The sequence below is a fragment of the Panthera tigris genome, chromosome B1 (assembly GCF_018350195.1).
Source record: "Panthera tigris isolate Pti1 chromosome B1, P.tigris_Pti1_mat1.1, whole genome shotgun sequence".
NCBI classification, from domain to species: Eukaryota; Metazoa; Chordata; class Mammalia; order Carnivora; family Felidae; genus Panthera; species Panthera tigris.
In genome coordinates, this window is record NC_056663.1 from 22,391,827 (window position 1) to 22,414,090 (window position 22,264).

General features: G+C 37.6%; 1 protein-coding gene across 3 annotated transcripts in view; it reads left to right on the forward strand.

Moving 5' to 3' along the window:
• The window catches only part of MSR1 (macrophage scavenger receptor 1), an 82,363-nt gene that overhangs the window by 57,532 nt on the left and 2,567 nt on the right, over window positions 1–22,264 (forward strand). For all 3 annotated transcript variants that reach the window (XM_007098960.3, XM_015545162.2, XM_015545163.2), the window contains exon 9: window positions 10,492–10,680. In XM_007098960.3, the coding sequence (XP_007099022.1) occupies window positions 10,492–10,680 (189 nt within the window). The remainder of the gene's footprint in view (window positions 1–10,491; window positions 10,681–22,264) is intronic.

Here is a 22,264-nt window from a genome sequence, read left to right on the forward strand (position 1 = left end):
ACCCCATGAACCGTGAGATGATGACCTGAGCTGAAGTCGGCCACTTAACTGAGCCACCCAGGTGCCCCTTTGCCGTTTTCTTTCTTTCTTTCTTTCTTTTTTTTTTTAAATAGACTCTGCTAGACCTTTAAATAAAGTTGGCATTTCAGTGGCACAGTGATTTTGTTAAAGGGAGGTTTTTACTGTGCTCAGATCATGACCTAACAGGGATGGCTGCTTCTAACTTATAAATTAGAGAAAAAGCTGTATTTTCAAATTTATACCCATTGAGGGACTCTGTTACTCATTTCATTTGCAGCTAAACACAAAACAGAGAGGAAAAGAGAGGAAGACGTGGATTAGTCTGATAGGGTTGTGAGAACAAAGTACGACAGACAGGGTGACTAAACCCAAATCTGTTCCCTCCTAGTTCTGGACCCTGGAAGTCCAAGATCTAAGTGCCCTCAGGACACTAGTCCTGTTGGATTAGGCCCCACCCGTATGGCCTCAGTCAACCTGAACTATCTCCTTAGAGGCCCTATCTCTATATACAGTCACATGGGTATTAGGATGTCCACAGTTGTATTTTGGGTGGATGTAATTCATCCTATAACAGGAAAGTATCGAGAATTGATCTCAGTGTCTGAAGTCTCACATCTAAATCTTCGCGGGGCAAAGCTGGAACTTTCAGAATGAGGAAGATCTGCTTCAGGTGTCTCTGCCCATCTTCCTGTCCCTCACTTCTCAAGGCCTACATTGTATAGGAAGTAAATGTGAGACATTCTGCTGTTTTTGTAGTTATAAAATCAATTTCACTTTTATTTGTTTCTTGTCAATGTTTTGTTTTGACATTTCAGGGATGTTCTTTTACATTACGGTGTTTCCATGGAATAATAAAGATCGCCAGGCTAATTCAGTTTAAGTAGACTGTAACCAATGGTGATTAATTAGATCATGAGAAAAAGAATGACCTGGGAAGCTATTTCTTGAGAATGTTTATTCTCAAATAATCACCATTTATGCCTTTGTAAGAGTTTTTTAAGTAGAAAGTAGTGGAAACTTGCTTAATGGAGACACAGAACCTATTGATTCACATAATGGAGAATTCCAAGAGATGGTTTTGCTTCAGGCTTAGTGGGATCCAGGAGTTCAAACTAAGTCATTTAGATTCAGTATCTCTCTCCTTCTCTCTCTCTCTCTCTCTCTCTCTCTCTCTCTCTCTCATCCATTCATAGTCTATTAGGCTCTTGCTGTGCTGCAGAATCTGCACATTTATCCATGTCTGAGAAAGAGTGCCACCTTTTTCCTTCAAAAGAACTCTTGTGGTCTCTTTTTGGAATCTGAGTTTTCCCTTGACTAAGTACTGTAGTCTGTAAAGGATCAATACCAAATGATGGGTTGGGCAGGATCACCCCTTCAGAATCTCAGAGTGCAGGGCTAAAGTTCCTGAAAAAGTGGATCAACTGCGCTGCTAACTAATACTTAATAATATTCTTGTTAAGTGCTTATTGGACAGCAATATTAGGTCATTTCTTCCATGATGCAAAAAAATTCTTTTATTGGTCTGACATTTGTTCTCAGGCTATGGTGAGCATCAGAATGATCTCTCAGGCTTTTATCCCATATGGATGGCTGGACTCAACATACAGAGATGTTTATTTCAGGAATTTGGGTTGTGGGCTGCTATGTGCGGTTTCCAGAAGCTTTCTTTGGAATTCTGAAGCACAGTGTAGTTGAAAATTTCTTTTATACGTGATACTTTTGTCGTATCATCACCGATTCCCAATTAGGCCAGAAATCTGAATTTTTAAGAAATAATAATATTCATAACAATATCTATAACAGAAAGAGTGAGTCTTCTGGGCCAGGTGTTCTACAGAGCCCTATGTATATACCTACTTCATTTAATCCTCTCAAGAAACCTATCTGTCTGCTGTTTTTCCCATGAGGATTTAGAACAGGTCATTAACCTGTGCAGAATCACACAGCTAGCATATATGAGGCGGAGTGTGAATCTCGGTTTATCTCATTTTAAATCCTATCACATTAGAGTCTCTTTAGTCTCTTTTGCAAACCTCTTCAAAGTACATTCATGGACTAAACCAGTTCTCACGAAAGTCCTAGAAGGCAATTCCACAAGATGTCATAACAAATGAAGAAATTAAATACAATGAAAGCAGGCAAAACAATTTGTCCGAAGTCATAAAGGAAGTTTGCAGCCTGACTTCCCATCTAAACAAGCTTCCTGTTTTATGATACAGATCCTCACCGCCCACCCCACCCCCCCCCCCAGCCCCCTCTGGTAAATAAGCACTAGGACCCTCTCATGTGAAATAAAGCATTTAGTACCCTAACCTAAGGACCCACATTTTGCATTATTTTCTGCTTTTCTTTCTGTTATTATCCAAACAAAATTTGCTATCCTGTGCTTTTTTTCTTGTTTCTAAGAGTATCTACTTTGATTACACCAAAACAGCCAAAGTTTAAGCTAAGCAAATGGAAGCAATGAGTCCTGGAGGAGAGAGAAACAGCTTTTTTCGTTGGATATTTGAGACGTCAAGTGATGTGTCCTCAAATATTGTGGACACAGCTTTCGGACACAAATCATGGCTTCTATCAAATGCAGACTGTCTATGCTATTTTCTACCAGTCCCGGCAAGTCAGTCGTGATGGCCCCCTGGAGCTCTGAAAAGTTATGAGCCTAAACAAAATATAGCACACAATGACAAAGAGAATGTATATTGGCTTTTAATTTACCTCCTGATCCAATTCAAGGGGCAAACACTCAGTTATTTTAGAAAATAATTTTCTCTTCATAAAAAGTCAAAGAATCTGTCCTGGGTTGTCAGCCTTGCCAATAACTGGACAGATAAATCTTCCTTGGGCCAAAGTTAAGACATTTTTCTCCACGAAATCCACAACTCAAAATCCCCACAGTCTATGATTTCATAGTTTCCTAGAATAACTTTCAGAATGAAATAAAATGAATAATTCTATCACTACCTTTTGTATAGTACTTTACTATTTAAAATACATTTTTTCCACATAATGTCATATTTGACACCTCAAATGTAGGAGGTACGTGTTAATATATTTATAAATAGTCAAGGCTCAAATAGGCTAAATCACTTATCAATGTCTTAACAGATTATAAAGAGGGACACAAGGACATTTATGAGGTCTGACTGATGTCTACATTTTCAGAAATCAGAAAGAATGATAATGTAATTAATGCTATTTTGTGGTGTGAGTTTTCTAAATTAGCTCCATTCAATATCTTAATGGTTTTAAGTGAAGAGCAAATTGTAAATAGTCTAAAAATAGGCAAGTAAAATGCACCTTTATAAATTTTTTGCAGTTCTCCTCAGCAACTCCAGAAACTAAGACTCACGTAGAAATGAGATATTAAATAATAACAAAATTGGTCTAAAATGATAATCAATACCCTAATATGTGGATACGGTCCCTTGAAGAAAACAATATGGTCTTTGAAACACAGACACGTCTGTTTAATTGACAATTTGGAAATCCAGTAGTAGAAGCAACATTAGCGCCCAGGATACTCACAGACAACTTACACTCCCAACCACACTTGCTTTTCTTGTCTTACTCAACCTTTCCGTTTTGTCTCCGCCCCCCCCCCCCCCCCCCCGCAACATAAACTTATTCTTAACCATCATATCCTTGTGGGGATCTGCACAACAAGAGAGGTATTCTTTTTAAACACAAAGTTCTTCCATCTTAAAAATTTACCACTTCTCCCAGCAAGATTCTTTTAAAGCTATCTCCGATGAGAAAGCTCAAAAAGTGACAAATGAAATACAGGCAAGAATAGCCTTCTGCTACTTTTTAATTTGCACACACTGAAGTAATTCACTCCCACTCATAATTAAGTTAGATTTACTCAGTGCTATGTGAGTTTGGTATCGTGGATTTTGAAGCAACAGATTCTCAGTCTTTAGTTATTCAGCAGTTGAACTGTAAGTGTTCAGTATAATCATGGTGGAGTTTGCTAACTAATTTCCAGTGAATTTCCAATGTCGCCAAAATATCTACTACCTGCCTCTTCTGCAGTCCTCAAATCTTGGGCCTTTAGTTTGTTCTTCAATGTTAAAATAAAACTGAACACCAACCTCATGTTCTAAGGCAATTTGAGTGCCTCCTATCTGAAATAGTCTGATGAAAATACAGAAAAAAATTACCTTCCATCATGTATCTTCCCTGCTACCTCTGTAATACTGGGTTTAAGAATGTGAAAATTCACATCCGCATGAACCCTCAGAATATGACCTTACTTGGAAGTCGCATCTTTGCAAGTGGAATTAGGCTAAGATGAGGTCATATTGGATCCAGGTGGTCCCTAACTCAAATGGCATCTTTATGAGAGGGACACACAGACCCAGGAAGAAAACAGAGGCAGAGATTGGAGTGACACAGTTACAAGCCAAGGAACATTAATAACTGCCAGGAGCCACTAGAAGCTAGGAAAATGTGAGGAAGTATTTCTCCGAAGAGCCTTCAGAAGGAGTATGACCCTGTGGACATCTTGATTTCAGACTTCTGGATTCCAAACCTGTGAGGGAATAAATTTCTTGTTTTAAGCCACACGATGGGGATCATTCGTTGTGGTTGGTTTAGGAAACAACCTACATACCTTTCTTTCTCTCCACACTGCTCATTCCACAATGAGCACTACATCTCTGCCTTCATTTGAGGAAGAAGCCTAGTGCTGCCTGGGGATCTGAGAGGATTTTACTGAAGGTTTAGTTATAATAGGAAAATGCAAGCAGAACAGTCTACAAGGTAAAGGTGAACCTCAGATTTCATTGTCTTGAAATTCCCAGCCAGTGTAGACACTACATTTTCCTCCCTGGCCGCTCTCAATCTCTCCGCTGTCATCAGACTACACTGCACGCCTCTTCTCCACTAAGACCCTCTCCATCTACTTTGTGCTCTGCTCTGTCTCGGATTTCCAAAATGTTTGTCTCCTTCAACTTCCAGAGTAAGATTCAAAATCTGTTACGGTAATTTTCCAGAGAGGTTTAACTCTGTTTCTCCAGACATCTGATATCAAGGTTGTGCGGTTCATAGCTAACTACCTCATGAAGCTAATTATCATAAAGAAGACATCACTTTCCTTTCTAGAGGAATTTGGCCACATTGTGAGGACTTCCAGATCAAACTGCAATCAGATTTTTTTTTTAATTTACTAAATTTGGAAATAAATATAATAATTACCATTGTAATAAATTTAACCCTGAATTCTAATTCTAATAAATGATATGAATAAAGAAAACGTGACCATGAAGTAAATGATACGGTAATAGTTGAGATAACTATACTCCTCAAGAATTGTTTTTAACCTCCGTTCTTGACTTCTACGCAAGTAGCGGTGAGGGACACGTGCAAAGAAGCCCCCATAGTTCACGTCCTTCCTGATCTCTCTTTTCAGATTAGAATTTTCCCTATCTAATAGAGCCTAGTAGAGTTAGAATCCCTTTTTTTTCAAACTCTTAAGACTGGCACTGAAGCACTTTTGTAACTTATTTAGGGCTCACGTGTGGCTCCATCAACAGAGCTGTAGATGTGTTCTCTTCTTTAAATAAAATATATTTCAAATATAAAGGGAAAAAAGATGAACATTTATAACAAACACCTACCCAGTAGTCATGTACACATCACCTGGATTTTGGAGAATTTGACGTTTTACCATACCGACTACAGGTATTTGTTTTTTACGAAACAGAATGTTAACTAATACAGTTGAGACCCTATTTATGCCAGCGTCCCTAGCTTTTCCAGGGTGAACCTTTATCTTGGAATATATATGTCTCTTTCCATTTCTGGTTTTATACATTTGCTACATATGTATTATGCACAAACAGCAGACAATATTGTGTGTGTTCCTTCCATGAATGGCCTTATATCTCGCTCATTCTGAGCTTGTTCTTTCCTCTCAATTTTGTGAATTTCAGCTTTGAGTCATTGACCCTTTACAAGAGTAAGGACATTAGTGACTCTCCAGCCACAACTTCTTTTATGAATCTTAGTTTTTAAAATAATGCAATTCCAGAAAATAAGAAAAAGATTATATATTCAATTTCTTGCCCCATATACAAAATTACTGTAATTTCCTTGGGTACTTCTGGTCTTTTTGTATAATACTTGTATTATCATCTTTGTTTTTCCATTTCTACATGATCTTTTGATGTTATGCTTAATGCCCCCAAAACTCTTCATTTAATGTATATATAATAATCAACTCTTTTTCTATTCTAAGATATTTATTATAGTTATGTTTTATTTCCTCCTTTCAAAATAAGCCCACAATAAACAAAACAGAAATAACCTCCAAAGTTGTTAACTTTTATTATGTTTTGAATTATTTCTTCACATTACATTATAAAACTTTTTGTAAATTACCTGCTCTATGACATATTTTTCTTTTGAAAAAATTTTCTTATGATCATAGAAATATGAGTGAGCTATTAGTATAATAAATATCTTATATATTGGTTTTATTTTATATACAGACTTTTAAGAATATATAGAAATGATCAGTACTATACCCTTCCCTTCAGAACTGGGAACTAAGAATAGTCAGATTGCCTGTAGGAAGTTAAACGAAAATGAATCAGAGCAGAGATATGCCAAATCACCTAACCTGATGGAATGTATTAACATATGTAAAGAAAAATGTATTAACCAAACAGTGTTGGCCAGTCCCAGAGGCAAAATCTCATTGCTGTGTCTCATTGTAAATTAATAAATTAATTAAAGTAATAATTCACTGATTGCAATTTGACTTCCTGTGCAGATTGCCCACGGGGAGAAAATGGCCTTGTCAAGTAGATACAAATATTCCAGTTTTTGAGGCAATTACATTTCTTGCTGTAAATTGAATTGACATTTAGTCCCAAGATTCTGTTTAACGTTAGTCTGCCACTAAGAAATAAATCCTCTGAACCTACAAAACTGGGTTTTAGGATATATAAAGGCTTCTGATCATTCCTCCCACTTTGGGGGGCTCTCAGTAAATAGCCACATCCTTTCTTCCCATAATGGGACTCGTTTATCTCAGGTAAACCAGCATCTTCCCTTACTGCTTCTACACGTAGGAATTATAGTCCCTCCAGACACCTGTGAAATATTGAATTCTATGTCTTCTATTGTTTGATATTTTCAGCATTTACTAACTCCATCCACTCAGGAATGCACTTTGCACATCAGGAAGAGCTCACGGTGATTCATTCACTCACTCATACCTTAACTCTTCATCAAGTGCCTCCTAAGTGAAATCCTGTGCTCTGCCAGGTGCTGAAATGTTAGCGGTAAGGATCTCAGTTTAATGGAGAAAACAAACTGGTTTAGAGTGCTTTGGTGGGTCATTAGTGCTGCTGAAGCTTCAAGACGGAAACCTATCCAAACCCTGGGACTGGAGGCGGCACGGGGAGAACTGGATGGTGTGTGTGTGGGAGAAAGGGTGTAGGGGGTTGAGGGAGCATTTCCAACAGCGATCAAAGCTCCAGAAATAAGGGAGAGCAAGGCTTATTTGGGAAATGTGACCAGTTATGTAACAGAAGTAAAAAGCAAGAAGTGCATGGATGGAGTGGTTCTCAGCGGAGCTGGAAAGGAAAGCAGAGATGCGCCATGACCTTATTTGTTCCAGGACCACTTAGCAAAAGTATCCCTACCGAAATCCTCTGGCATTCTAGTCCATGGATTGTGTTTTCAACTACACCAGGGGTTGGCAAGCTTTTTCTGCAGAGGGTGAGATAGTAGATATTTTTGGCTTGCTGAAAAACTTGGTCTTAGGGTAGTTAAACGCTTTCATAAGGTCATAGAAGCCATGTGAGAGGCGGAACTAAAATCCAGATTATCTGATTCTTGGGTTTTTCACTTCAGCTATACTCTACAGTGACAGATATGAAAAAGAAAGAAAACACATCTAAATATATAGTATAATTAATATTACATAACTATATCAAGATTTTTTTAAATATCTATTATGAGCTGGACTTACTGTCTTTGCTCAAAACTCACCTTCAATAAGGAAATAGCTCCCCTACTCTTTCTTACTTGACAAATGCATTAACACTGTCTACATGCCAACAAAGCTGGCCACACCACCGACCAAATCTGTCACCACCTCGGTCTTCGACTTCCAGGCTCCAGAACTGTGAAAAATACCACGTTGATTGTTTAAGCCACCCAGTCTATGGTGTTGTGTTATAGAGCCTGAACAGGCTAAGACGATACTAATGTTTGAGAAATACTACCCCAGGATACACAAGGCTTCTTAATGACATTTTGGGAGGGGTAAGTGGTAAAGAATACACAGCCATAACACTTTCCTACGCCTATTTGGGTAAGAAGAACATCAAGCTCATGTAATCAGCTGTTTGAATATGATGTGTTTTGTCACAGCATCATGATAAATATATTATGTGTGGGTATATTTGACTTCTGGAAAGACAAAACCTTTGGGGGTGGTACTTGTTAATACTACATGACTCTAATATTTTAAAACATTAAACAATCCACGCCTGGATTATTATTGCCCATTTTCTTAAGCAATTATAATGAATGACTGGGTCACATGGGTATTTTACTTGGTAATTGAAAGTGTGAATACTGTAACAACAAATTATTTTGCCTTTAAGAATGTTCTAAACTCATGTTTATTAAGTGAGGAATGGCTTATGCACTTGGGCCTGATTGCATTAATTCGGTATTTAGCACTGAATTCTATTTTGGAAGAATCAAGAAAATAATTATAATTATAACACCACATATTAACATGTTAGCTTTTTATGTTTTTGAGTGGCTCAGTCAGTTTTGTTATAGAATGTTATAGAAAATTGTTGGTATTCTTTACTGGATTATGGTTTCAATAAAATTTAGAAAAAAAAATGTTGCTGAGTATTTCTTCAATTAATTGAGCTTTGTAAACCCATTCCCTAACACTCCATTTTCATATGACAGGGATATATTTGGTGATAGTCACATCTTGCTTTTTTCACTATAGTGTGTCTCAAACTTACATTAAAAAGATACATTTAAATAGAAGTGTATTTATTCGTTGGCTTTTATAATTATTAGAGAATATTGTTATTTTTATTTAGCCATGAACTAAATTTTAAAAGTATTTTCTGTCTCTGCCTTTCATTCTATTCTTCAGCCAAATGATTTTTAAATGAAAACTTACTAGAATAATAAAGGTTCTTTAAAGAAATTTTGATTCTCTGGGGGCACCTGGGTGGCTTAGACAGTTAAGCGTCCAACTTCGGCTCAGGTCATGATCTCGCCGTCCGTGAGTTCGGGCCTTATGTTGGGCTCTGTGCTGACAGCTCAGAGCCTGGAGCCTGTTTCGGATTCCGTGTCTCCCTCTCCCTCTGCCCCTCCCCTGCTCACGCTCCGTCTCTCTGTCTCTGAAAACTGAATAAGCCTTAAAAAAATAATAATAAAAATTTAAAAAGAAATTAAAAAAGAAATTTTTATTCTCCAAGTGACTTGTTTTTATAATATTTACATACTTTTATTTATCTGTCCCTAAGTTCATTATATATATATATATATACATATATATACAATATATATACATATATATATATATATATATATATATATATATATGTTGTTTTCTTTAAAAATAGGAGGCACGGGGCACCTCAGTGGCTCAGTCTGTTAAGCGTCTGACTTTTGATTTTGGTTCGGATCATGATCTCACCGCTGAGACAGAGCCTTGTGTCTTTGGATTCTGCCCTGGGTGTTCTCTCTCGCGCACTCTCTCTCTCTCTCTCTCCCAAAACACAAAACAAAACAAAAAAACCAAAAGAGTCATTTAATAGTCATTCAAACGTGCACATGATCAAAATTTTATAAAGGTTTATCATATATAGCAATTTGATTAATTTTGCGAACAAAATTTTTATAGTTAAACACATAGTATATTTCTTCACAAAGTTTATTGCCTTAGTAATTTCTCAAAATATCCAAAATAATAAATATTGTCACTATAGTTATCTTGATTCTCTTGTAAAAGATAGGATGTTTGGTCATCTATTTTTATGTTTATAATTTATAAAATATCTTCCACTTCCTACATCATCGAAAGTCACTGGATTACGTGTTCCGGTTTGTGTGTTAATGTGGCAAGAAAATAACCAATTTGTTATTATTTTTACTAAGTAGTATGAAAAGTCTTTAGCATATTAATAAACTTTTAGATGTTGAATTTTAAAGTCTTTGGGGCATAATATTTGAAGTGTTCTCATATATGTAACTTATATAAATTGTATATGTCACTCATAGAAGTGTTGAGACCGAAGAAATTCGACTTCAGTTTTGACTAATGCAATATCTGCAATTAAACTCTTTACCAACAGGTGGTGCTAGAAAGTTTAATATTTGTTCCAGTAGTCCTACTTCTTGGGGGGAAAATGTGGCAATTTTTTAAGCACTATAAAACAATAGTTATATATAATTAACCCCTGCTTGCTTTTGTTCCAGCTCCACCTAAGACCGTACGATTGGTTGGTGGTAGCGGTCCTCATGAGGGCAGAGTGGAGATTTTCCACAGTGGCCACTGGGGCACAGTCTGTGATGACCACTGGGAGCTACGAGGTGGACAGGTCGTCTGTAGAAGTTTGGGTTACCAAGGTGTTCAAGCTGTGCATAAGGGAGCTTACTTTGGACAAGGTAATTAAAAAATATATTTCATATATATATATATGTATATATATATGTATATATAGTTTTTTATATATGTATATATAGTTTTATATATAGTATATATATAAATATATATGGTATATATATATACTATACTATATAGTATACTATATACTATAGTATATAGTATATAGTGTATATATATATATAGTATATATATATATGTATATATAGTTTTTTTTAATGAAATGTTGGCCCCTCTCTAATACATAGAATATAGTAGCAGCAGGAACATATAAAATAGGAAGAGATATCCTATGTAGGAGTTTTTTTCAAAATCCCTTCCTAGAAAGTAGAAATGAAAAGAAATAGATCTTAAAAATAAATGGCATACGCTCTCAGGCGATCTTTAGTGTTTAAACGGTGTTTAGACTCATTTGGTTCAGTAGACAACACCAGAGGAAAATATTGATTGGTGCAGTAGAAGAGAACTAGGGACAAGTGAACCATAGGCCGTCCTGGGAAGCTCAGTTTATGGATCCGGGTCTTGGGGGCATAGGAGCATTTCCCGGTGCTCGCTCACATTCTCTCCTCTGCGGAACTGGAGAGCCGGGCACCGGCTTGTGCGTTTTCCTCGCAGTCGTGTTCCACAGCAGTGAGATCTATCCTTGGTCCCTGATGGAGCACCTGTATTCTAAAAGGACAGTGAGGAGCCATGAAAGAGAAAGAAGCGATTACATAGGCTCTCCCTACCTGCTCCTTATGATTTCTCTAAATCCTTTAAGAAACGTGATGAGAAATAAGGGAAGAGGTAGGTTACTTTCCCCTCTATTTGAGGTTCGTAAAACACTGAGTAATTCTGTTGCTGCATGCATATTTGTGTATTTTTACCCAGCTGACTCCATAACCTGCTCTATGAATGTATTAAAGAGCTAGGAAGAGAGGCACCTGGGTGGCTCAGTTGGCCTAGCGTCCAACTTCGGCTCAGGTCATGATCTCGCAGTTCTTGAGTTTGAGCCCCATGTCAGGCTCTGTGCTAACAGCTCAGAGCTTGGAGCCTGCTTCAGATTCTTTGTCCCTCCCCTCACCACCCCCCCCTCTCAAAAATCAATAAACGTTAAAAAAGAATTTTTTTTTAAGAGCTAGGAAGAAAATTTGCAGGGGCCAAAAGTATTTGAATGTATACATCTTAACATTTTTACTGTCTCATTTATTTTTCCTAAGTGGGTACCTTACAACAGGTTTTATGTATAATTAAACATATGAGCGTTTCAATTCTAAATGATAAAGAGATTAGAAAAAAGTAACCATATAAATTAGACTTTTAAAGTCACTATTTTTTTCCTTATTTACTCTACAAATCTGACAAATACATAATTAGTTTCTCTGAAATTGATGTTGACAAAAAAAATTGGCCTTCTTGATTTTATTAAGTGTTATTTTAGATATGGGCAAGAAGAATTTTCATGCAAAGTTATAAACATAAGATTATCTGGTAATGCTGCTATTTTGTCTATAGCAATAAAATAAGGGAGTGTGTCAAGATAAATAAACTTTAAAAGAAGAGATAAATTGGGGCACCTGGGTGGCTGAGAGCCTGCCTGGGATTCTCTGTCTCCCTGTCTCTTTCTGTCTCTCTGTCTCTCAAAAATAAATAAGCATTTAAAAAGAGAGAGAAATTTAAGCAGAGATCCAGGTTCCAAAGTCTTCAGGGGTCAGAAAAATCATTTAGTCTCATATGAAGAGGTGAGATAAGACAAAAGAGTGTGGTGATGGCAAGAATTTCTGTACCTAGGCTCAGCCCCTGGCCCCAGTTTTTAATTTGTGTCTTACAGCTTTGAACAAAAGAAACAAAGGAAATAGAAAAGATCCATAATTTTCTACAACCATACATCTTTGGAATTTCCATATGTTTCATCTCTACTGAATTTTCAGAACTTTCTCCCCAGGTTGGAAAGTATGGGACTAAAATCATTCTTGCACCTCTAAAATGTACCTCCTAAAGCAAAACGTTTTAAATATCAATAAGCCAGATAATTGTTTTTTCAAGAGAAGAAAACAAAATTTAAAAATCCCCAACTCTTGGTCACTGGAGAGTCAAATGAATCAGTCAGTCGTTTAGCAAGACTGAGCTACCAACCTTGGTTTCAACAACATATGAAGAGAGAATTTATTTCTGTGGAAACTAAGACCAATAGCATGAAAGCCCATTTATTTCAAATATTTAATCATATAAAATATTTCAGATGACTGTTAGCATCTATGAAGTGAACAACCACAGTACTTAATGGATGAAATACAATTTTCATCGATGGTGACTTCTTCACCTGGTAGATGGATAAAATTATTCAGTTGTAAGAATAACAACATGTAGATTATTTGAGTTATTAGGATGTGCCTTTGTTGACAAAGTGAAATACAGTTTGCCATTTTTCAGATAATTTAAACATGGGCTAGCTGAATAACTGAATCCAAAAAGAGAAAACTACCCTAAAACGGGTGAAAACTCACCTTTCCTCAAGATGAGTGATTTTATAGCTTACATTATACAGAGAGACATTTAACTTTGTGTCTTTAAGAAACAAGCCCCACGCACCCAGGTGACTCAGTCTGTTTAGTGTCTGACATGGGCTCAGGTCGTAATCTCAAGGTTCGTGAGTTCAAGCCCACCTCAGGCTCGCAGCTCTCAGTGGAGAACCCGCTTCAGATCCTTTATCCCCCTCTCTCTGCCCCTCCCCTACTTGTGCTCTTTCAAAAATAATAAAACATTAAAAGGAAAGGAAGGGAAGGAAAGGAAAGGAAAGGAAAGGGAAAGGAAGGGAAAGGAAAGGAAGGGAAGTGAAGGGAAAAGCCCCTCACCCCATGGGATGCCTGGGTGGCTCAGTCAGTTGCGTGTCCAACTCTTGATTTTGGCTCAGGTCATGATCCCAGGGTCAGACTTTGCACTGAGCATGGAGGCTGTTTAAGATTCTCTGTGTCCCTCTCTCTCCCTCTGCCCTTCTCCCCTGCTCGTATGCGCTCTCTCTCTCTCAAATAAAAATTACAAAATCTATGATTAAAAAAAAGAAACAAACCCTGTAGGTGCAGTTTATTAATCTCTTATACCTTGAAGTATACCTTTCATCTATTATAAAGGGTAAACCAAATTCAGAGCAACAGCAGTAGCATATGTACTGTAATTCGCGGAAAACGAGTAATGTTTGGCAGAATATGATCTGTGGAAGGAAAGCAAACAAGATGCTGTTCCCCAGCTTCATTTCCTCACTGAATATGAAGCCTTGCCCTACACCTAAAAGCTTTTTTCTCTTGTTGTGCAAGTTTGTATTTAAATTTTAGTTTGTTGACACATAGTGTAATATTGATTTCAGGGGTAGAATTTAGTTGACTTGTCACTTACATGTAACACCCAGTACTCATCACAGTAAGTGCCCTCCTTAATGCCCATCACCCATTTAGCCCATCCCTTCGATGCAACACTTGCCAGCAACCCTCAGTTTTTTCTCTGTATTTAAGAGTCTCTAATGGTTTGCCTCCCTCTTTTTATTTTATTTTTCCTTCCCTTCCCCTATGTTCATCATCGTGTTTCTTAAGTTCGACATGAGTGAAATCATGTGATACTTGTCTTTCTCTGAATTATTTTGCTTAGCACAGTACATTCTAGTTCTATCCACATTGTTGCACATAGCAAGATTTCATTCTTTTGATGGCTGAGTAATATTCCATTATATATATATATATATATATATATACATATATATATATATATATATATATATATATACACACACACATATATATACACAACCATACACACACACACACACACACACACACATATATATATATATACACATATCTAAATATATATACACAAACCACATCTTTATCCATTTGTCAGTTGATGGACATTTGGACTCTTTCCATAATATGGCTGTTGTTGTTAATGCTGCTATAAATATCACGATGTACAAAGCTGTTTTCCATTGAGTTCCAAACATAGGTGGTAAACACAAAGTTAGAGATGTCTTAAGCTTGCATTAACATTAAGGCCTACTCTCACAAGTAAAGTATTCTTGTCCCTATAGCCCTTCTTCCTGCTTGTATCTTCAGGGATTAAGAAAAGACAGAAATAAGTATTCTGAAATCCTGGCAAGAATATGTTTTCCATTTAAATAAGTAATAAAACAATAGAATTTAGTCTAATGTGAAATGCATCATTGGGCTGTATGGAGACAGTTCTCTCATATTTTGTTTGGATAACTGACTACTTCTCGAAGATGAGGGTCCGTTTTTAGTGAGGCTGTGTTTTCACGGTAGTTGGTGATTCTATACATGATACTAGAGTGTTGTTATAATGAAACAACCAGGCATGTCTGAATTTTGTTTTCCTTTAACATTCTTAATTGCCTACTGAAGTGAATTGGAAAGACTAAGAATTTTATAACTGAGGAGATATGAGATGAAACCTTAACTCTGCTACTTCTGTCTCAGATTGCATTTTTTCCCCAATAAAATGAGAATCATAGCACCAACCCCATCAGATTTATTCTGAATCTTAAATGAGTTGGCATACAGAAAGTACTCAACACAAAGCCTGGCTCATAGCATCGCTCAATATGGTGGCATAGATCACTGTAAGCAACGGCTCCAACTGTATCATTCCAAAGGTATTTACCATCTTCTTTGAAAAGATCAGTACCATATTGTCGATGGCATCAGGGGTATTCCAGGGCTCAAAGTTGAATGTGACTTTGTACTCCACAGAAGTGTGACTGCAGGAGTGTCTTCTGTGGGGAAGCCAACCCTGTCCTCACTCTTCTCAAGACCCTGCTCTTTTCACCTCTCTGTGGATACTTCAATACCAAACAATTGAACGATGATTATGAGAATTTTAAAATAAGGAAGCAAGCTGATCTGGGAGACATAATAGAACTGAGGTTATTTGTTCTGAAGAAAAAGACCCTGAGCAATAAATTTCATGATCTGCTTCATTGTACGTTGTATTTTAAGAACCGGGCTTACATTGTAAGCGGATTTGGGATTAGACACGGCAAACAACCTCTTTATGTGAAGCTGTTTCAACTCCTCCACTCAGGAGGAAAAGAAAAGGCAATTCCGAACGCAGGATAGAGACTGGAAAGGAAACTTAGAAATATGAGTGGAGGTGGGCGTAGGGGAGAGAAAGAGAGAGATGCATTCAGGTTTTAATTACTTGTTCCCTGGGGAAGTAAGAAAAATCAGATCAACACTATATTGTACATTACTCCCAGAACTGAAACAAGAAGAAAAAAGTTTAAATTTATACCCTTTGTATTTTCCCCCTTAAAGAAAAAAACACAATTCTGGACATAGTTATTCCCCTCCTCCCCCTTCTGGTTTTAAAACAGCAAACCTGACTTACCCAAGATAATCCTTGTTAGCTTTAAAAACAATTACTTTTGCAGCTGCAGGCAAAATGTTTTATAGGAATAAAGCTTCAAGCTCACTCCTTTAAGTAGGTTCTTTTATTTGGATGCACCTTTTGCATACAGTGGAATGTTCTTTTTTTTTTTTTTTTTTTTGAGTACACCAAAAGGTTAAACTTAAGGAAGCACTGAGTGGCTCCTGGTCACTGCACGGGGCAGTGCAGGGTGAGGGAGTCACTTCTCTGCCTGACAGGCTTTCCAGTCTCTTGTTCCAGTGGCCTCCCAGCATCGAACTTGAACGAGCTTTACCGACCATGGTGGTGCTCCAGGAGTTTGTCCCATCAGTTCTAGCTGATGCAGAAAGCTGGAGCTGGATTGGGGTAGCCAACTCGTCTTCTAAGTTTACAGGAGTTTGCGCTGCCGCTCCAAACGTGAAAGCAGAAACTAAAGAAAATTCTAAACATAAATATCATCTTTTTTTTTTCTAGTACCCCTTTCACATTTCATAATCAATTTTCCAAGTGGAAGTTTTTAAATTACAAGAATAAATGGAAGGAGATCAAAAATATCACTGTACCTCTGAACTGACCCTTCAGTGAATGCGAGTAAAATCTCAAATATAAAATATATCAGTGACTCAGAACTCAAATTCTTACAGACTGACCCCTGCCCACTGGAAGTTTTAAAATGTAAATGTTTAGGTACACTGGGTGGCTCAGTCGGTTGAGCGTCTGACTTGGGCTCAGGTCGTGATCTCAGGGTTTGTGGGTTCAAGCCCCGCATCAGGCTCTGTGCTGACAACTCGGAGCCTGGAGCCTGCTTCGGATTCTGTGTCTCCCTCACTCTCTGCCCCTCCCCCACTCACACTCTGTCTCTCTCTCCTTCACAAATAAATAAACGTTAAAAAAATTTTTTTTAATGTAGATGTTTAGGGCCACTGGGTGGTTCAACCAGTTGAACATCCAACTCCTGATTTGGGCTCAGGTCATGATCCCAGGGTCGCAGGATCAAGCCCTTCGAGCCCCTGCACTGAGCATGCAGCCTGCTTAAGATTCTCTCTTTCTCTCTCTCCCTCTGCCCCGCTCCCCTACTCATGCTCTCTCTCTCTCTAATAAAAAAAAATAAAGAAATAAATAGAAATAAAAATAAAAAATAAATAAAATAAAAGGTAGATGTTTGGCTGCTGGGTATTATGGAACCTGATTTGGAGCCCACTGAGTTCTTAACACATCTGTTTTGTTACTTATGGTAACAAAGACAATACGAAGTATGGGGTAATATTGTTAATCAAGTACACACTATATGATATCACTTAGTGCTCACATTGCCTGTGAGAATAGATATTATAGCCCCAGTCTGCATAGAGAAAGTCAGTCAACTTAACAGAGCTGTCACAAAACCTGCCCAGATTTGCTCAATGGTTATGGTGGTTGTGGGGGGGAGACAAGATTTGCGCCTTAACCTATTTCTTTCCGCTAGACAGAATGTCCTTCTAAGTTCGTTATCTTGAAGAATTTCCAAAGAGCTTCTTTAAAATCTTAGAATCACAGAATTTTAAAGGTAAATGAAATCCCAGAGCTATATCAGCCCCACCTCCTTATTCTGCATCTATGCTAAAACAGGGAAAATGCATGTCTTCTTCAGAACCACTAAACTAGAATTGACAACTACAGTCTAAGTTTACCCATTCTCAATTCTGATTCCCATTCCGTTTCCACCTTTGATTTTTAACCTCACCAACAAACAAAACGAAAGGCTTTTTTCTTGAAGAAGTTGTTGACTTCTCAACCAGAAGTCTTTTTTTTTAAATTTTTATTGTTTATTTATTTTTGAAAGAGAGAGAGAGACACACAGAATGTGAGTGGGGGAGGGGCAGAGAGAGAGGGAGACACAGAATCTGAAGCAGGTTCCTGGCTCTGAGCTGTCAGCACAGAGACCGACGTGGGGCTTGAACTCACAGACCCGGAGACCATGACCTGAGCTGAAGTCGGACGCTTAACCGACTGAGCCATCCAGGCGCCCCACAATTAGAATTCTTTAAAGTAATCCAGATTGAAATCACCCAGCCATGACTAGATTTAATTAAAATTCATTCAGACTTTTAACCAACAGCAGTTTTTGCTTCTCACACACCTATTCGGCAGCTGCTCTGAAATCTCATCACTATACTACCTCTCATGAAATATGATCATCTTTTTGGTGTTTGTTGTTTCCCAGAAAAGTGGTGAGGGACTGGACAGCAGATTAAATCTGAATCTTTGAAACAGATATCCCTATCTGTAATTTTTTAAAAAGAGATTATGAGGGAATGACATCATCGGTTGAGCATATTCCCAGGCATCACAAACCAAACTCATAAAATTTCAGAAGCCGTGGACAACACAGTGATAGCTGTCTGCTTTTGGAAACACAAAATCAGTCAATTTGCTCTCCTTCCAGCCCCCAAATGGTAAAGGGAATTGTAGATGTGTACGTGGTTAGGTAGATAAATAGATAGATGGATGACAAATAGATAGGAGTATAAAATAAACTGAACACCTCAATTTTGCATAGTTTGCCACTAGCCAGAAAGAAAGTTCAGAGACAAACAATAACAGCGATGGCAGCAGCATCCAAATTCCTTGTGGAATAGTTATTATGCAAAGAAATAAAAATAAAATTTGTTTTTTAATCTTTGAGGTTTACATCAAGGTAAAATTTTATGAATCTTATGCTACGTTTGAATTAATTTTTAATGCAGAAAACAATTTGGAATGAGATGGAAAGATGCATATTAAACACATGTTTCCCTTAGGCTCAATAGTCCTGAATATATTAATATAAAATTAAAACAAATCTGTGAAAATTATTTTTATAACTCTCTTTGGGCTTCTGTGCAGTCAGTGAATTGTACCTAGTCTTAAATGTCATCATGTTCTGTCTCTTGGTGTCATTCTGTTATTTTGATAAACGCAAACATTTTTCCTGAGTCTCAGTTGTTGTACCTGTGAAATGGAGATAACCGCCATTATTTTACAGCGTTATTAGAAGACGTAAATTTTAAACATCAGGTGTAGAAAAGACCTAGGATGTTCACTGTGGCTGAATCTTTTCTACATCGCTAAAGACCAGAGTTACTGAATCGCCCGATATGTCTATCATATCCGGGTCCTTGGTGGAAAAAGCACCGGAATAGGAGGTAGGGGTTCTAGATACGGGTATCAACTCTGCTGCCGATTACGTATGTGATCTCAGTTGCCTCATCTACTCTAAAACATAAGCTGGAAGTCAGTGCAAGGAGGAACGGATTTCGATTCCCTTCGTTCAAGGAGGCAGGCAAAACAGATCTGCTGAACGACTGACTCTAACGACGCAGGGGATTGCAGTGAATCATTTTTTAAAGGCACTGGCTCCACGCAGATGCAGGGTGGAAATTAGCTACATGACCTTGGCCCAACTTACTTACTCTCTTCGATTTTCCCTCTCCTCAACAGTCAAATGGCACTAGAAGAGCACTTCACTTCTTAAGGTTATTTGAGGACTCAATGAGATAACAGATTAAATGTACTTGGAACGTTTTCAGCCACATCATTAATTCGTCACAGAGCGGGCTTAAATGTTCACGATTACTACTACAGCTTTGGCATTCTGACATTTGTGACTTCCTTTACGGAGGCTGCTCAACATTTGTGTTCACATATCAGCACATGAACGGACGCTTTTCCGTGTTGTGCTACCCCTGCGGGGCTGTCCTGCTGGTGCTCCAGCCACCGGAGGGGAGGGATTCTCATTCTTAATTCTCTTTTCCCCGGATTGTGAAATGTCTGCACTGCTGAGATCGAAATCCAGTGACCGAACCTACAACATGAGGAGTGAACGCATCACATTGCCCTGGAACAGAGACTCTCATAGAGCCATCCCGTTCTTGGGCTCCCGTTATGACAGACCCATGCTGTCCCCAAAAGTTTTACTTACATTTGTTGATACACTTTATGAATGTCTGTATGTGTAATAGACACAATGTAGAAATGTCCCACTGTTTTGGCTCTCTTCTACGTGGACATGGGCAGAGCTCCACGATTTGTGCAGTTGTGATTATTTGCATATATTTTTGAGTCCCTTTGGGGCTTCCAAAAAATTTAGATAGACTTTATACATTTACAAGGAAGCACACGTGTGCAGACACGCCCACACATACGAACACTCACAAACACAAAAAAGATGGGGCTATACCTTGGAAGAGCCCCTTGGGAACAAAAATGTATTCCTGGCAAGGTTTCTGATTTTGAAGTCATATTCCCCTAATCTTTTTCTTTTTTATCTGCCTTAAAATTTTAAGTCAAACAGGCTCAATACGGTTATAAACATTTCAAAATATACTTGAGTTCTCAGGTTACTACTTTTATAATTGAGCAGCCCAGGAAAACCTTTCTTTTCTAATAGAAATATTGTTTGGGCCCGAATGATTTAATTACTACTATATGAACTGAACAATGCAGTGTTCCGAATTACCTTGAGAACGTGAACCCAAATATAATTTTGTCTCATGTTTGGATCTTTCTAGTAGAGGCACAAATTATCCAAAGATTAAGAGAATGCCCCAATTTTGTTATAGGTGGAAATAAAAATTTCCTATCTAATTCTGAGAGTAAATGAAAACACAAGTCTTCAGAGAAAAATCTCTCCATACACATCCTATTAACTGTCCTTCTAGCTTACAGACTTTCTTCTTTAATCCAACTTCTACATTTCTGTCAGATATACATGTCTAAAATGTAGTTCTGATGATAACATTTAAAAATAATTTTTTTTTTAAGTTTAAGAGAGAAAGAGAGAGTGAGTTGGGGAGGGGCAGAGAGGGGAGAGAAGGAGAATCCCAAGCAGGCTCCACACTAAGGGCAGATTCCGGTGCGGGACTCAAACCCACCAACTGTGAGATATGACCCCTGAGCCAAAATCAAGAGGCAGTCTCTCAACCCACTGAGCCACCTAGGTGCCCCAATGATGTCACTTCTTTTGGCGACTCACAATATACAATTCAGAGTATTGTAAACATGGTCCTGGCTTTCTATACAGGCTTCCCCTTGATTGCTCTCCCCTCATTAATGTACTTTGTGTTTTAGATGCCAGGATCCTGGTGACTGTTGTAATACATCAAGCGTTACCTTGCGCCCCCACTCTATGGAATAACTTCTTTTATACATGTGGAAAACCTCTCTCCATTTTTTTTTAAGTTAGGTCAAATGTTATCCACAAAGTGGTTCCAAAATTCCCAATATTTGTAACTTATTCATATGTACACACACCACTATATTATTATGCACATCACTCACCATATATATAAACTTTTATTTATTGAACTCATAGAATATTTGAAAAATCAGCATGAGTAATGTCATTATGTATGCCATTATAGAGGCCTCTTTGAAAAAAAAAAAAGTCTTCACTTAATACCGTGTTTTATAAGTCACAAGGTCTGTTTCTAAGCTGAAGTGATTTCTAATTATGTTTTATATAGCTCTTTGACCGAAAGAGAACCTTTCAACATCACATTGATCTGAATTGAAGAAAATGTATTATTGATTATGCTGACGGTATTAAGATATTTATTTACCATCCACCAGACTTGCTAAGGGGTTTCTGGAAATTTAGCTGCTAAATCATCAGTTTCTTGATAGCATGAAATGTCCTTAAAAACACATCAGGAGGTTTGCATTATGTATATTTAACAAAACCCCACATCTTTCATTTAGAAGTCTTTCAAAGGTTCCATTTCTTACGTGTAAAAGAAGGGAATTTTTAAATGTGACACTCACAGAAAATCTTTAGAGTGTACCAGGAAAACATTTCTAAACATTATTTTTCAAATGAGCTTCTCCTGGCATGCATGGATTCCTTTCAAAAAGCAGTTGTTTTCCTTATTCATTGATAGAATAATGTCCTTCTCTTGAAAGTGGCAGTGAAGTCTGTGTATTTAGTTGGTTAAATATCTTCCGAGGAGCCTACTGCTGATGGCCATTTACCCTTTAATGTGTCTGGGGAAGAGTTCAAGATAAAGAGAGTATTAGCTCTGTCATTTTGTTGTTGTTTGTCTGTGTTTGCAATTAATAACCCATGGTCTTTTTGCAGGATAGTTTGTAAGCCCTTTGCTGATTGTATTAGACTTAGTTTAATTAAAAATAGATAATATGCTTTTTGATTGCCGATGGAACCGGAGGGTATTATGC